Source organism: Pseudorca crassidens, chromosome 2, assembly GCF_039906515.1.
Source record: "Pseudorca crassidens isolate mPseCra1 chromosome 2, mPseCra1.hap1, whole genome shotgun sequence".
NCBI classification, from domain to species: Eukaryota; Metazoa; Chordata; class Mammalia; order Artiodactyla; family Delphinidae; genus Pseudorca; species Pseudorca crassidens.
Genome location: NC_090297.1, coordinates 57,318,230 through 57,336,135, shown reverse-complemented (window position 1 = coordinate 57,336,135; position 17,906 = coordinate 57,318,230). Strand labels below are relative to the sequence as shown.

The window sequence follows — 17,906 nt, the reverse complement described above, 5'->3', positions numbered from 1 at the left end:
CTCTAACAACCATGAATCTGTTCTCTGCATTTATGAGTTTGGTTTTTGTTTTGTTTTTTACATTCCACATATGAGTGAAATCATATGGTATTTGTCTTTCTCTCTCTGACTTATTTCACTTAACATAATACCGTGCATTTCCCTGATAATTAGTGATGTTAAACATCTCATGTACCATTTGGAAAAAATGTCTGTTTTGCTTATCTGTCCATTTTTAATCAGACTTTTTTTTTTTTTTGCTATTGCGTTCTTTGAGTTCTTTATATATTTTGGATTAACCCCTTATCAGATATATGGTTTGCAAATATTTTCTCCTATTCAGTAGGTTGTCTTTTGATTTCATTGATGGTTTCCTTTGCTATGCAGAAGCTTTTTAGTTTGATGTAGTACCACTTGTTTATTTTTGCTTTGGTTGCTTTTGCTTTGGAGTCAGATCTGAAAAATCAATGCCAAGACCAATGTCAAGAAGCTTATTGTCTATGTTTTCTTCTAGGAGATTTATGGTTTTAGGTCTTATGTTTCAAGTCTTTAATCCATTTTGAGTTAATTTTTACGTTTGGTGTAAAATAGTAATCTAGTATCATTCTTTTGCTTGTGGCTGTCTAGTTCTCCCCACACCATTTATTGAAGAGACTATCCTTTCCCCATTGTATATTCTTGGCTCCTTCATCATAAATAATTGACAATATATGTGTGCATTTATTTCTGTGCTCTCTATTCTGATTCATTGATCTATAAGTCTGTTTTTATGTCAATACCATGCTGTTCTGATTACTAGTGCTTTGTAGTATAGTTTGAAATCAGAGAGTGTGTACCTCCAGCTTAGTTCTTCTTTCTCAAGATTGCTTAGACTATTCACTGTCTTTTGTGGTTCCACATAAATTTCTGAATTATTTGTTCTAGTTCTGTGAAACCTGCCATTGGAATTTTGATAGGGATTGCATTGAATCTGTAGACTGCTTTGGGTCACATGAACATTTTGTTTTGTTTTGTTTTTTTGCGGTACGCGGGCGTCTCACTGTTGTGGCCTCTCCCGTTGAGGAGCACAGGCCCCGGACGCGCAGGCTCAGCGGCCATGGCTCACGGGCCCAGCCACTCCATGGCATGTGGGATCTTCCTGGACCGGGGCACGAACCCGCGTCCCCTGCATCGGCAGGCAGACTCTCAGCCACTGCGCCACTAGGGAAGCCCCACATGAACATTTTAACAATGTTAATTCTTCCAATCCATGAGCATGGACTACCTTTCCATTCATTTGTATCTTTTAAAATTTATTTTATTAGTGTCTTGTTATTTAAGATTTTTTGGAATGTTTTCATGTGACATTTTTAACAAATTCTTTTGTAGTAGTTACAATATTTTCTTTCTGGTGGAACATGAAAAATACAACTTTTACTTAGAAATATCATTGTTACTCTTTCACATAGTCTTGAACTTTGAACTGAAAATTTTATTTTTTCTTGGATACCTGTCAAGAGTTTCAAAGATCGTATCTTTCTCTGTCGCTTCTTTACTTGCTCTTAAGCTCTTTTTCATACATGTAGGTTCCACAGTTTTCTCTCTCTCTTTCTATACGTTAGATAACTTGTAAGAAAAATAAAATATGCAAGCTCTGTGACAACATAAAATGGAGATACGTTAACAACAATTGCTTTTAATTGGGGACAATTTTACCTTTCCTAGGGGACACTTGGCAATATCTGGAGACATTTTTGGTTGTCATGACTATGTTGACATTTTGGGTAGATGCCAAGAATACTGCTAAAATTTCGTCAATTCACCAAACAGCCCCACAACAAAAAAAATTATCTGGCCAAAATGTCAATAGTACCAAGGCTTGCAAATCCTGCATTACAAATTTAGCTTTTAGTATGTTAAGTTTTAAGATTAAATGTTATAATTAAAACCAACACAAAATTGTAATTCTCCAGATATACTGCTATGAAAGAATTTTTACAAAGTTCAGTTATAAGAAGTTTGTTAAGTTCCACTTCTGATTATATTGTGATTATATAATTTTTGTCTCCATATTCTGAACTTCTGAGTCTTTTTCTTCTAGAATTATATTACTACATTTAAGAGATGGTCTTTACTTCAAACTATACCCTGGCAAAGTTTTGTAAAGTTTTGGTAAATTTTCATAAATTGAACTCAAATATTTCTACTCTCACTAATTTTGACCCAAAGACAAATGTAATATTTAAAAATAGTAAATCAGTAAATATTTTGAAAAGCCAAGTTTAAAAAGAATTGGTAATTTTCAGAAAACAATGACCTTATTTATAATGACTACATACCCTTCAGAGATACAGATTCATGGAACTTATCACCTTATAACTTGCTCTATCATTGTTTCTCAAGTTTAATGTTAAAAATGTCTAAACTTTAGATGTGTTACCTATATCCTTTTGGTTTTTTTAAATGATATTTATGGTATGTAGACTATATCCATATTTTACTGAAAGTTATTTATAATGAACACCAGTTCATTTTCCCAGAGGAAAGTGAAGGGGAAGAATGAATCATTAGTAACCATTAAAGAAACATTATTTTTTGTTATTTAAGTATTAATGTCCATACAGTAGGTTTGCTTTTAGAAGATTCTAAAAATTGCTAGGAAAAAAATCAATCTTAGACTAAAAATTACATGAGACTTCAAAATATATTATCCCACCCCCATTAAAGCCATTGATCCACAAAAAAGTGTTAGTGGAAGGTCCTACAAGGAAAATGTCTCAAATTGCGGGTCTTTTATTTCATGTGTGTATGGATGTGCTTTTAAAAGCAAAAAGGGATAATATAATTATATTTAATAACTACAATACAAAGTGAAAATAAATTTTATTTTATTATGATGGCCAGTTAGTGGAATAGGAGACCCCAGAACTAGGAAAAGGGAGAAAATAAAACATAGAAAAATGTATGCAACAGAGCTGAATGATCAGATTTATTGAGAATTAAAGTAATTCAGATAAAAACTAGGACTAGGTCACCTCTAAGGTCCTTTTTGACTCTGAGATTTTGTAATGTAAACACAAAGAGAAGAAAGTTAAATATGATCCATATTGCTTTAAGAAGTATTTCTATTCCATTTAAATTTTGAATGTCTGGGTTATATTTTAACCTCTGTTATCATATTCAAGGGAAAAATAGGCCAGTAGTTTTCATTTTTGAAAGTGTATAAGGCCATAGCTCAGTTCACAGAGAAAAATTATTTTCTCTTAAAGGCTTTTTTTTTCTTTTGCAGTAGGGTTTTAGATTTTAAAAAATGAGTAGGCATTTTAAGCAAAGGTTTATAGAAAAGTTGAGCAGATAGTACTGAGAGATTCATGTAACTCCATCTCTGTCCCAACTCCACACAAAATTTCCCCTATTTCGAACATCTTGCATTAATGTAGTACATTTGTTACAATTCATAAACCCATATTAATATATTATTATTCATAGTTTACATTATAGTTTAATCTTTGTGCTGTACTGTTCTATGAGTTTTGACAAATGCATAATGACATATTTCCACTATTACAGTTTTACATGGAATAATTTCACTGACCTAAATTTCTCCTGTGCTCCACCTATTCTATCATTCCTTCTTCCCTATACCCCTGGCCACCACTGATCTTTTTATTGTCTCTGTATTTTTGCCTTTTCCAAAATATCATATAGTTGGAATTGTATAATATACAGCCTTTTCAGACTGGCTTCTTTCACTAAACAATATGCATTTAAGATTTCTCTATGTCTTATCATGACAGCTCATTTATTTTTATCACTGAATAATATTACATTATATGGATGTACCACTGTTTGTTTATCTATTACTTTATTGAAAGATATTTTCGTTGCTTCTAGTTTTTGGTGATTATAAATAAAGCAGCTATAAACATTCATGCGTTGGTTTTTTGTGTGGATATAAGTTTTCAACTCATTTGGGTAAATACCTAGGAGTATGATTGCTGGATCATATAGTGAGAGTATGCTTAGCTTAAGAAACTATGAAACTGTCCTCAAAAGTGGTTGTACCATTTTGCATTGCCACAAGCAATGAATGAGTATTCCTGTTGCTCTCATTCTTGGCAATATTTGATATTTTTACTTTTTTTGGATTTTTAGCTATTCTTTTTAAAATTTATTGACATATAATGGATATAATATTATATTATGTTCTGTTTTACAACATACTGATTCAACATTTAAATACATTATGAAATAATCACCAGGATATGTTCAGTAACCACCTGTCATCATACAAAGTTATTACAGTATTATAAGCTATATTCCTTATGCTGTATATTACTTCCTTGTGACTTATTTTATAACTGGAAGTTTGTACCTCTTAATCCCTTTTACCTGTTTCACCCAACCACCACACTCATTTCCTCTGCAACCACCTGTTTGTTCTCTGTATCTATGTCTGTTTCTGGTTTTTGTTGTTTATTTATTTTGGTTTCTTGATTCTACATGTAAGTGAAATCATACAATATTTGTCTTTCTCTGACTTATTTCACTTAGGAAAATGCCCTCTATATTCATCCATGTTGTTGCAAGTGGCAAGATTTCATTCTTTTCTATGGTTTGGTATTATTCCATTATATATATACCATATCTTCTTTATCCATTTATCTATCAATGAACACTTAGGTTGTTTCCATATCTTTGCTATTGTAAGTAATGCTGCTATGAATATTGGAGTGCATGTATCTTTTCAAATTAATGTTTTCATTTTCTTCAGATATATACCAGGCAGTGGAATTGTTGGATCATATGGTAATTCTATTTTTAGTTTTTTGAGGAATCTTCATACTGTTTTGCGTAGTGGCTGTACCAATTTACATTCCCACCAACAGTGCAGGAGGGTTCTTTTTTCTCTACATCCTTGCTGACACTTGTTATTTATTGTCTTTTCTTTCTTTCTTTTCTTTTTTTTTTTTTTCTTTTTTGGCTGCATTGGGTCTTAGTTGCTACATGAAGGCTTTCTCTAGTTCCAGCGAGTGGGAGCTACTCTTCGTTGTGGAGCACGGGCTCTAGGTGTGTGGGCTTCAGCAGTTGCAGAATGTGGGCTCAGTGGTTGTGGCTCATGGGCTTAGTTGCTTTGCGGAACGTGAGATCCTCCTGGACAAGGGATCAGACCCGTGTCCCCTGCATTGGCAGGTGGATTCTTAATCACTGTGCCACCAGGGAAGTCATTATTATCTTTTTGATGTTAGCCATTCTGATAGGTTTCAAGTGATATCTCATTGTAGTTTTGATTTGCATTTCCCTGATCATTAGTAACGTTGAGCATCTTTTCATGTGTCTGTTGGCCATCTGTAGGTCTTCTTTGGAAAAATACCTACTTAGGTCCTCTGCCCATTTTCTAATCTGATTATCTGGTTTCTTGATATTGAGATGTATGTGTTCTTTATATATTTTGGATATTAACCCCTTATCAGATACATGATTTGTAAATGTCTTCTCTTGTTCGGTAGATTGCCTTTTCATTTTGTTGATAGTGTGCTTTTCTGTGCAAAAGCTTTTGAAATTGATGTAGTCCCATTTGTTTATTTTTGCTTTTGCTGCCCTTGCCTGAGGTGACAGATCCAAAGTTTTCCTAGCACTGCTTATTGAAGAGGCTGTCTTTTCTCCATTGTATATTCTTACCTCTTTTATCAAAAATAAGGTGACCATATGTGTGTGGGTTTATTTCTGGGCTTTCTATCCTGTTCCATTGATCTATATTTCTGTTTTTGTGCCAGTACCATACTGTCTTGATTACTGCATCTTTGTAGTATAGTCTGAAGTCAGGGAGCCTGATTCCTCCAGCTCCGTTTTTCTTTCTCTAGATTGCTTTGGCTATTCGGGGTCTTTTGTGTTTCCATACAAATAGTGAAATTTTTTGTTCCAGTTCTGTGAAAAATGCCATTGGTAGTTTGATAGGGCTTGCATTGAATCTGTAGATTGCTTTGGATAGGATAGTCATTTTCACTATGTTGATTCTTCCAATCCCAGAACATGGTATATCTCTCCATCTGTTTGTATCATCTTTAATTTCTTTCTTTAGTGTCTTATAGTTTTCTACATATAGGTCTTTTGTCTCCTTAGGTAGGTTTATTCCTAGGTATTTTATTCTTTTTGTTGCAGTGGTAAATGGAAGTATTTCCTTGATTTCTCTTTCAGATATTTCATCAGTAGTGTATAGGAATGCAAGAGATTTCTGTGCATTAAGTTTGTATCCTGCTACTTTACCAAATTCATTGATTAGCTCTAGTAGTTTTCTGGTAGGATCTTTAGGATTCTCTATGTATAATATCATGTCATCTGCAAACAGTGACCGCTTTACTTCTTGTTTTCCAATTTGGATTCCTTTTATTTCTTTTTCTTCTCTGATTGCTGTGTCTGAAACTTCCCAAACTGTGTTGAATAATAGTGGTGAGAGTGGGAAAACTTGTCTTGTTCCTGATCTTAGTGGAAATGGTTTCAGTTTTTCGCCATTGAGAATGATGTTGGTTGTGGGTTTGTCATTTATGGCCTTTATTATGGTGAGGTAAATTCCCTCTATGCCTACTTTCTGGAGGATTTTTATCATAAATGGGTGTTGAATTTAGTCGAAAGCTTTTTCTGCATCTATTGAGATGATCATATGGTTTTTTTCCTTCAGTTTTTTAATATGGTGTATCACATTGATTGATTTGCATATATTGAAGAATTCTTGCATTCCTGGGATAAACCGTACTTGATCATGGTGTATGATCCTTTTAATGTGCTGTTGGATTCTGTTTGATAGTGTTTTGTTGAGGATATTTGCATCAGTGATATTAGCCTATAGCTTTCTTTCTTTGTGACATCTTTGTCTGGTTTTGGTATCAGGGTGATGGTGGCCTCATAGAATGAATTTGGGTGTGTTCCTCCCTCTGCTATATTTTGGAAGAGTTTGAGAAGGATAGGTGTTAGCTCTTCTCTAAATGTTTGATAGAATTTGCCCGTGAAGCTTTTGTTTGCTGGAAGGTTTTTAATCGAAGTCTCAATTTCAGTGCTTGTGATTGATCTGTTTATATTTTCTGTTTCTTCCTGGTTCAGTCTCAGAAGGTTGTGCTTTTCTAAGAATTTGACCATTTCTTCCAGGATGTCCATTTTATTGGCATATAGTGGCTTGTAGCAATCTCTCATAATCCTTTGTATTTCTGTAGTGTCAGTTGTTACTTCTCCTTTTTAATTGCTAATTCCATTTATTTGGGTTTTCTCCCTTTTTTTCTTGATGACTCTGGCTAATGCTTTATCAATCTTGTTTATCTTCTCAAGTAACCAGCTTTTAGTTTCATTGATCTGTGCTATTGTTTCCTTCATTTCTTTTTCATTTATTTCTGATCTGATCTTCATGATTCCTTTTCTTCTGCTAACTTTGGGGTTTTTTGTTCTTCTTTCTCTAATTGCTTTAGGTGTAAGTTTAGGTTGTTTATTTGAGATGTTTCTTGTTTCTTGAGATAAGGTTGTACTGCTATAAACTTCCCTCATAGAACTGCTTTTGCTGCATCCCATAGGTTTTGGGTCATCGTGTTTTCATTATCATTTGTTTCAAGGTATTTTTTGATTTCCTCTTTAATTTTTTAAGTGATCTCTTGGTTATTTAGTAGTGTATTGTTTAGCCTCCATGTGTTTGTATTTTTTACAGATTTTCTCCTGTAATTGATATCTAGTCTCATAGGGCTGCAGTCAGAAAAGATGCTTGATACAATTTAATTTTTCTTAGATTTACCAAGGCTTGCTTTGTGTCCCAAGACATGATCTATCCTGGAGAATGTTCCATGAGCCCTTGAGAAGAAAGTGTATTCTGTTTTCTTTGGATGGATTGTCGTATAAATATCAATTAAGTCCATCTTGTTTAATGTATCATTTAAAGCTTGTGTTTCCTTATTTATTTTCATTTGACTGATCTGTCCATTGGTGAAAGTGGGGTGTTAACGTCCCCTGCTATGATTGTGTCACTGTCGATTCCCCTTTTATGGCTGTTAGCATTTGCATTATGTATTGAGGTGCTCCTATGTTTTGTGCATAAATATTTATAATTGTTTTATCTTCTTCTTGGATTGATCCCTTGATCATTATGTAATGTCCTTCTTTGTCTCTTGTAATAGTCTTTATTTTGAAGTCTATTTTGTCTGATATAAGAATTGCTACTCCAGCTTTCTTTTGATTTCCATTTGCATGGAATATCTTTTTCTATCCCCTTACTTTCAGTCTGTATGTGTCCCTAGGTCTGAAGTGGGTCTCTTGTAGACAACATACATATGGGTCTTGTTTTTGTATCCATTCAGCCAGCCTATATTTTTTGGTTGGAGCATTTAATCCGTTTACATTTCAGGTAGTTATCAACCTGTATGTTCCTATTACCATTTTCTTAATTGTTTTGGGTTTGTTATTTTAAGTTTTTTCCTTGTCTTGTGTTTCCTGCCTAGAGAAGTTCCTTTAGCATCTGTTTTAAAGGTGGTTTTGTGGTGCTGAATTCTCTTAGCATTTGCTTGTCTGTAAAGGTTTTAATTTCTGCATCAAATGTTAATGAGATCCTTGCTGAGTAGAGTAATCTTGGGTGTAGGTTTTTTTCTGTTTCATCACTTTAAATATGTCCTGCCATTCCCTTCTGGCTGCAGAGTTTCTGCTGAAAGTTCAGCTGTTAACTTTATGGGGATTCCCTTGTATATTATTTGTTGTTTTTCCCTTGCTGCCTTTAATATTTTTTCTTTGTATTTAATTTTTGAAAGCTTGATTAATTTGTGTCTTGGCGTGTTTCTCCTTGGATTTATCCTGTATGGGACTCTCTGTGCTTCCTGGACTTGATTGACTATTTCCTTTCCCATATTAGAGATTTCAACTATAATCTCTTCAAATATTTTCTCAGATCCTTTCTTTTTCTCTTTTTCTTCTGGGACCCCTATAGTTTGAATGTTGGTGCATTTAGTGTTGTCCCAGAGGTCTCTGAGACTGTTCTCAATTCTTTTCATTCTTTTTTCTTTATTCTGCTCTGCAGTAGTGATTTCCACTATTTTATCTTCTGGGTCACTTATCTGTTCTTCTGCCTCAGTTATTCTGCTATTGATTCCTTCTAGAGAAATTTTAATTTCATTTATTGTGTTGTTCATCATTGTTTGCTCTATAGTTCTTCTAGGCCCTTGTTAAACATTTCTTGTATTTTCTCCATTCTATTTCCCAGATTTTGGATCATTTTTACTATCATTATTCTGAATTCGTTTTGAGGTAGACTGCCGATTTCTTCTTCATTTGTTTGGTCTGATGGGTTTTTATCTTGCTCCTTCATCTGCTGTTATTTCTCTGTCTTCTCATTTTGCTTAACTTACTGTGTTTGGGGTCTCCTTTTTGCAGGCTGCAAGTTCGTATTTCCCATTGTTTTTGGTGTCTGCCCCCAGTGGGTATAGTTGATTCGGTGGGTTGTTTAGTCTTCCTGGTGGAGGGGACTGGTGCCTGTGTTATGGTGGATGAGGCTGGATCTTGTCTTTCTGGTGGGCAGGATCATGACTGCTGGTGTGTTTTGGGGTGTCTGTGACCTTATTTTGATTTTAGGCTGCCTCTCTGCTAATGGGTGGGGTTGTGTTCTTGTCTTGCTAGTTGATTGGCATAGGGTGTTCAGCACTGTATCTTGCTTGTTGTTGAGTGGATCTGGATCTTAGAGCTGAGTTGGAGATCTCTGGGAGAGCTTTCGCTGTTTGATATTATGTGGAGCTGGGAGGTCTCCTGTGGACCAGTGTCCTGAACTCGGCTCTCCCACCTCAGAGGTACAGGCCTGACACCTGAACAGAGCACCAAGACCCTGTCAGCCACATGGCTCAGAAGAAAAGGGAGAAAAAAAGAAAGAAAAAAAAATAAAATAAAGTTATTAAAATAATTTTTTTAAATTATTAAAAATAAAAAAGTTTAGAAAGTAATACAAAAAAGAAGAAAAAAGGAAAGAGAGAGGAGAGCAACCAAAGCAAAAAACAAATCCACCAATGATAACAAGCACTAAAAACTATACTAAACAAACAAAAAAACGAACCAAAAAAAGAGACAGACAGAACCCTAGGGCTAATGGTAAAAGGGAAGCTATACAGACAAAATTTACACAAAGAAGCATACACACTCACAAAAAGAGAAAAAGGAAAAAAAATATCTATATATCTATGTATAAGAAAACAAAAAAGAAGAGAGCAACCAAATCAATAAACAAATCTACCAATGATAATAAACTCTAAATACTAAACTAAGATAAACATAAAATCAGAAACAAATTGATGCAGAAAGCAAACCCCAAGTCTACAGTTGCTCCCAAAGTCCACTGCCTCAATTTTGGGATGATTCATTGTCTCTTCAGGTATTCCAGAGATGCAGGGTACATCAAGTTGATTCTGGAGATTTAATCCGCTGCTCCTGAAGCTGCTGGGAGAGATTTCCCTTTCTCTTCTTTGTTCGCACAGCTCCTGTGGTTCAGCTTTGGAATTGTCCCTGCCTCTGCATGTAGTTCTCCTGATGGCGTCTTTTCTTCTCTCAGACAGGATGGGGTTAAAGTAGCAGCTGATTAGGGGGCTCTGGCTCACTCAGGCTGAGGGGAGAGACGGGTATGGAATGCGGGGCGAGCCTGCGGTGGCAGAGGCTGGCATGACGTTGCAACAGCCTGAGGTGTACTGTGTGTTCTCCCAGGAATGTTGTCCCTGGATCATGGGCCCCTGGCAGTGGCGGGGTGCACAGGCTCCCGGCAGGGGAGGTGTGGATAGTGACCTATGCTTGCACACAGGCTTCTTGGTGGCTGCAGAAGCAGCCTTAGCATTTTATCCCCATCTCTGGTGTCCGTGCTGATAGCCACAGCTCGTGCCTGTCTCTGGAGCTCGTTTAGGTGGTGCTCTGAATCACCTCTCCTCATACACCCTGAAACAATGGTCTCTTGCCTCTTAGGCAGTTCCAGACTTTTCCCCAGACTCCCTCCCGGCTAGCCGTGGTGCACTAGCCCCCTTCAGGCTGTGTTCATGCCACCAACCCCATTCCTCTCCCTGGGATCTGACCTCCGAAGCCCGAGCCTCAGCTCCCAGCCCCGCCCGCCCAGGCGGGTGAGCAGACAAGCCTTTCCGGCTGGTGAGTGCTGGTCGGCACCGATCCTCTGTGCGGGAATCTCTCCGCTTTGCCCTCCGCACCCCTGTTGCTGCGCTCTCCTCTGCGGCTCTGAAGCTTCCCCACGCCACCCCGTCTCCACTAGTGAAGGGGCTTCGTAGTGTGTGGAAGCTTTTCCTCCTTCACAGCTCCCTCCCAGATGTGCAGGTCCCATCCCTATCCTTTTGTCTCTGTTTATTCTTTTTTCTTTTGCCCTCCCCGGGTATGTGGGGAGTTTCTTGCCTTTTGGGAGGTCTGAGGTCTTCTGCCAGCATTCAGTAGGTGTTCTGCAGGAGCTGTCCCACATGTAGATGTATTTCTGATGTATTTGTGGGGAGGAAGGGAATCTCCACATCTTACTCCTCTGCCATCTTGAAGGTCTCTCTAATACTATGTTAAATAATTGTGGTAAGAGTGGACATCTTTGTCTTTTTCCTGATCTTAAAGGCAATGCTTTCAGCTTTTCACTTTGAGTATGATATTAACTGTGGGTTTGTCATATATGGCTTTTATTATGTTGAAGTATATTCCCTCTATTACCACTTTGTTGACAGTTTTTATCATAAACTGATGTTAACTTTTATCAAAACTTTTTTCTGCATTTATTGTAATGATCATATGATTTTTATCCTTTGTTTTGTTAATGTGGTATATCATGTTGATTGAGTTGCAGATATTGAGCCATCTTTGCATGCCTGGGATAAATCCCACTTGATTATGGTGTATGATCCTTTTAATGTATTGTTGAATTTTGTTTGTTAATATTTTGTTGAGGATTTTTGCATCTATGTTTATCTGGGATGTTGACCTGTTGTTTTCTTTTTGTTTTTACTGTCTTTGATTTTGGTATGTATGTTGGCCTTATAGAATGTATTTGGATGGTTTCCTCTTCAATCTTTTGGAATAATTTGAGAAGAATAGGTAATAATCCTTCTTTAAATATTTGGTAGAATTCACCAGTGAAGCTGTCTGGTCTTGGACTTTTGTTTGTTGGGAGGTTTTTAATAAGTGAATCTCCTTACTAGTCATCTGTTAGTTCAGATTTTCTATTTTATTATGATAAGTCTTTGTAGGTTGTGTATTTATAGGACTTTATCCATTTCTTCTAAACAACAAATTGGCTGTCCAATTTGTTTGCATGTAATTGTTCATAATAATCTCTTATAATACTTTATATTTCTGTAGTGCTGGTTGTAACTTTTCCTCTTTCATTTCTGATTTTATTTATTTGAGCCCTCTTTCCTTCTTGAAAAGTCTGGCTAAAGGTTTATCAATTTTGTTTATTTTTTCAAAGAACCAGCTCTTAGTTTCATTGATTTTTTTCTATTGTTTTTTAGTGCCTATTTCATTTATTTCTGCTCTGATCTTTATTATTTCCTTCCTTTTAGTAACTGTGTGGGGGTGTTGGTTCTTCTTTCTCTAGTTCCTGTAGGTGTAATTTTAAATTGTTTGAGATTTTTCTTGTTTCCTGAGATAGACTTGTATCACTATAAACTTTCCTCAGGGAACTGCTTTTGTTGCATCCCATAGATTTTGCAATGTTGTATTTCCACTTTCATTTATCTCAAGGTATTTTTTGATTTTCTCTCTGATTTCTTCAGTAACTCATTTGTTGTTTTCTAGCATGTTGTTTAGACTCCACATGTTTGTGTTTCCAGGTTTTTCTTGTAGTTGACTTCTTGTCTCATACCTTTGTGGCCAGAAAAGATGCTTAATATGACTTCAGTCTTCTTAAATTTACTGAAAACTGTACATGGACTAACATGTGATCTACCCTGGAGAATATTCAATGTGAACTTGAAAAGAATGTGTATCCTGCTGGTTTTTTGATGAATGTTTTGTATACCTATTAAGCAATCTGGTCTGATGTGTTGTATAAGCCAAATGTTTCCTTTTGATTTTCTGTCTGGATCATCTGTCCATTGATGTAAGTGGGGTGTTAAAGTCCCTTTCTATTATTATACAATTATGTATTATTGTTATATTATTCTACGATTATAATAATTCTTGTTAAATTATTATAAAATCTTTCCCTTTATGTGTATTTGTACTTGCTTTATGTAGTTAAATGTTCTTATGTTGAGTGTATATATATATTTACAAGTGTTTTCCTTTTTGTTGGGATGATCCCTTTATCATTATATTATGCCCTTCTCTGTATCTTGTAATAGTCTTTGTTTTAAAGTCTATTTTGTCTGATATAAGTATAGTTAGTCCAGCTTTCTTTTTATTTCCATTTGAATGGAATACCTTTTTCCATTCCCCCACTTTCAGTCTTCCTGTTGGTAACTCATTTTTTTTTTCACAATTCCATTCTAATATATATATGGTATTTCTGAGTTTATCTCTTTGTGGAGCTTTTCTTAGTGGATGCTCTACATATTGCAGTCCACTTGTGTTGACATTTTACCAGTTTAAGAGTAGAAATCTTCCCCCCCCTTTATATATTTTCACTCTCCCCTGTTTATATGTTTGCCCTAAATATTTCCTTTAAATATTTAAATGGAGTATTTGAACATTAGAACTGTATCAGCTAGTTATAATTTTTATATCAACCATCAAACATAATTAAGAAAACTGAAGAGAAGGAAATTGTATTTACCTATATTTTTACTCTCCACATTCTGTTTTTCTCTCTGATATTCCAAAATTCTTTTTAAAAATAATTTCCTTCTTGTTTAGCCATTCTCCTTTCGCCATTCTTAAGGAAGATCTGCTGGCAATAAATTCTCTTAGTGTTTCTTCATCTGAGAATATCTTAATTTCACCTTTATTCCTATAAAATATTTTTAGTGGATATAGAATTCTTGGTTGAAAGTTATTTTCTCTCATCACTTAGAATATGTGTGCCACCTCCTTCTGGCCTCCATGGTTTCTGATGACAAATCTGCTGTTATTCAAATTATTTTTCTCTCTATATAAGACATCATTTCTTCTTTAATGCTTTCTGTATTTTTGTTTACTTTGTTTTCAGTTTTGAGAAATTTGAGTATGATGTCTTGGTGTGGATTTCTTTAGGTTTATCTTCTTTGGAATTCACTGAGTTTCTTGATTCTGTATATTATTCTTTGCTAAATTTTGGAAACTTTCAGCTATTGTTTCTTCAGGTACATTTTTCAGTCTCATCCTCTTTCTGCCCTCCCCAATGACATGAATGTTAGATAACTTGTTATAGTCCCACAGGCCTTTGAGCCTCTGTTCTTTTTTGTTTTTTTTTCAGATTGTTTTCTTTCTGTTTTTCAGATTAGGTAATTTCTATTGTTCTCTCTTCAAATTCACTAATTCTTTCCTCTGTCCCCTTCATTTTGCTGTTGAGCCCATCCATTGAATTTAAAAATTTTGATTATTTCATTTTTCAGTTCTAAAATTTCTGTTTGGTTCTTGAATTGATTTACTAAGATTTTTAATTTCTTTGATAATACTTTCTATTATTCCATTTGTTTCAAATGTGTTCATAAATGCTTGAAACATTTTTTTGATGATTGCCTTAAACTGTCAGGTAATTCACATATCTCTGTCATCTCAGTGTTGGCATCTATTGATTTTATTTGTTTTTTCTTTGTTTCATTTAGGTTGAGATTTTCTTGGGTCTTTGTATGATGAGTGACTTTCAATTGAAATTTAGTAATTTTGGGCATTATGTCATGAGAAATGGATCTTCTCTAAACCTTCCTTTTTAGCAGGCTTTGTTTGACACCATTTTGACAGGGGAATTTACTGCTCCATTACTGCCAGGTGGGAGTAGAAGTGGGGTTTTGTAGAAATCCATGTTCTCCACTTGACCTTCAATTACAGTGAGGGAGGGGATCATCTCCTCATTATTGTTTTGCAGGGGCAGGTGGGGAGCTCTGATTTCCATTGTTAACCTATATGACTGGGGGGGATAGGAGCACCTCATTACCACTCCCTGACACCATGGATTGGGACTTGGCTTTACTACTTTGGGGCAGTTCTGTAAGTTCTGACTCTACCAGTCCAACTCTGACTATTCTGTTGAGGAGAAGGGACAGCTTGTTACTGCCATATAGGTGTGGAATTCCATGTTCCCCAACTGGTCTCCGCTGACATTGCAAAAAGGGCAGCACAGTTATTATTTTTGTTAGGATTGAAAGTCCTGGCTCCTTACTGATCCTTTTCTGACACCACACCCACTGGAAGGCTAGGAGATTGGGATGCCTTGTTAGAGCCTGGCAAGGATGGAAGTCTAGGCTCCCCACTTGGCTAGTGGAATTTGTGGAATGGGTGGGGCTACAATTTTTTCTCTGTGTTTTTGTCTGGAGTGGAATGGTTATATTCTAAAAGTTTTTTTTTTTTTTTTCTCTTGCAAGGTTTTTCTTTTCCTGGTCTTTTGGCTAGAGAGAGGAGGTTTGTCTGGAGTATGTGCAGCAATAAGGAATCCAGGGAACTCACCACTGTGTCATTCCATGTGTCCTGAGCTCTCTTGTTGCTTTGCCTCCTTCTATCAAAGGTTTTCAAAGCCTTCCTATGTTTGTTTTATATATGATGTCCAAGGGTTTTAGTTGTATTTAGAAAAGGAATAAGAAAAACTGTCTACTCCATCTTCATGGATGCAGGATTCCCCTTCATTCTGTTTTTTTACTAAGTAATGTGGTAGGCAGAATAATCATTCCCCAAATATATACACATCCCAATCTCTGGAACCTGTGAATAAATTACCTTACATGACAAAAGAGACTTTCCAGATGTGATTACGTTAAGGATCTTCAGAGAAGGAGGTTATCCTGGGTTACTGGAGTGGACGGAAACTAATCACACGGGTACTTAAAATTGGAGCACTTTTTCCAGTTCTGGTCAGAGAGAAATGTAATGACAGAAGACTATCAGAGAGATGCAATATTGCTGTGTTTTGAAGATAGAGGAAGGGTTGCTGGTGGCCTCTAGAAGTGGGAAAAGGCAAGGAAATGAATTCTCCTCTAGAGCCTTCAGAAAGGAACATAACCCTATTAACTTTTTTGTTTTAGCCCAGTGAGACCTGAGTCAGACCTCTAACCTACAGAACTCTAAGATAATACATTTGTATGGTTTTAGTCCACTAAGTTTTTGGTAATTTGTTATAGCATCAATAAAAATAAAATCAATAAAAATTAATTTATTGTTCCTATAAAGCAATAATCAAATCAAACCTTTATCTGAAGACTGCTAATAATTTTATTTCAGTTTGAATAAAAATATATAGAGATACAAATTACCTTATGAGTTATCATTGCTTATTTTCTGGAAAACACATTTTTTGAGTGGTTAAGAATTCCAAAATGAAATAATTTATGTATATCTTGTATGTGCTTGGTTTGTAAAAGATGTTCAATAAATGTCTATTGAAGTTGTTAAATACTGGAGGAAAACAAATAGTGGTGGCAAAATGTCATTTCTTAAATCTTTAGAATGTACAAACCAGCTAATATTATTTGAATTATTTTAGCATTGCATCATATTTGTATTTTACAGTTAGTGAAGGTAGTTCTCTAATGGATATTGAAAATGTAATTCTGGCTAAAGTCCATGATGAAGAAGAAGACAACTCAGAGGCAGTATTGAAATCTGATAAGTTCCAACAGGACTTATTTTTTATGGAACGAGTTATAATGGAAAATATGTTTCAGCCAAAACTTGCAGCTTACCGTCAGCTTCCTGTGTTAAAAGGTATTTAATACATTATATACTAAAAATCTTTTGTAAAAAAACATGGTGTTGTTTTGAAATAACGATTTTGTACTTTAAAAAAGGTATTTAAAAATAATCACTTTTAGTTAAGCTCAAATAATTAAAAAAATCAAATGATATTATTATTTCTAAAATGCAATATCTAGACTGAGTTATCACTGATCAGAAGACATTTTTATATAGTTTACAGCACTTAACATATGAGTAGCAAGAGAGTCCAGACCAGAAACCTGAAAGAAAAAGGTGTAGACCTTTACCTTTGGCCCTTTCCTCTCCGTTGTCCCCTCATTGAATTATTCTCTTATAATCAGACCCCCCTTTCCATTGCCATTTATACTTTCCAGGTTCTAGCTTTTATTACCTGTCCCTAATTTTATTACATACTCTTATTGCTACAAATCCCATCTCATAGATTCACAAAATATTTTGTAGGATTTGAGAGATTATCTAATTCAACTTTTCAATTTCAATTCCTAGCTTTCAAGTATGGCTTAGGGCCAACTCCTTTAAGAAATCTTTCTTGATCCTTCAAGTCAAAAGTGATCTTCTACATCAAAAAATTAGGTTACAAAATTGCATGTGTGACAAATGGATGTAAACCTTTTTGCTTACTTACATCTAAGAATATTGAAAAACTATGTTTCTTATCTCACATTAGGTTGATGTTTTAAAATTTTTATCATATATATAAAGTTTTCGTCCCATAATTAGAGTTATAAGATTAAAATTTTACTGAGTACTGTAAATTTTGATGTTTTAAAAACAAAACTGGTGGCAGATCACTTCTTTAAATATATCTAAGAAATAGAAATATAGTAGGAAATTTTTTAATGAGGTAAGATTTACATATAATGAAATACATATATTTTAACTGCATAATTTGATATATTTAAGAATGTATAAGCCTATATAACTAATACTGTAATCAAGACAGAAAATATATTTACCAACCCCAAAAGTTCCCTTCTGCTGTTTTCCAGTTAAAATGTACACCCTTATAGACAGGCAAAGCTGATTTCTATCACTATAGAGAAATTGTTTTGGTATATCATATAAGTGGGTTCGTATAGTAAGTATTCTTTTGTGTCTGGCTTCTTTTACTTAACATAATGTTT

At 35.1% G+C, this 17,906-nt stretch overlaps 1 protein-coding gene across 1 annotated transcript in view; it reads left to right on the top strand.

The window, feature by feature from the left end:
- The window catches only part of DNAI4 (dynein axonemal intermediate chain 4), a 125,470-nt gene that overhangs the window by 62,511 nt on the left and 45,053 nt on the right, over positions 1-17,906 (top strand). Inside the window, 1 exon segment of the mRNA XM_067726508.1 lies at positions 16,576-16,770. Within this exon segment, the coding sequence (XP_067582609.1) occupies positions 16,576-16,770 (195 nt within the window).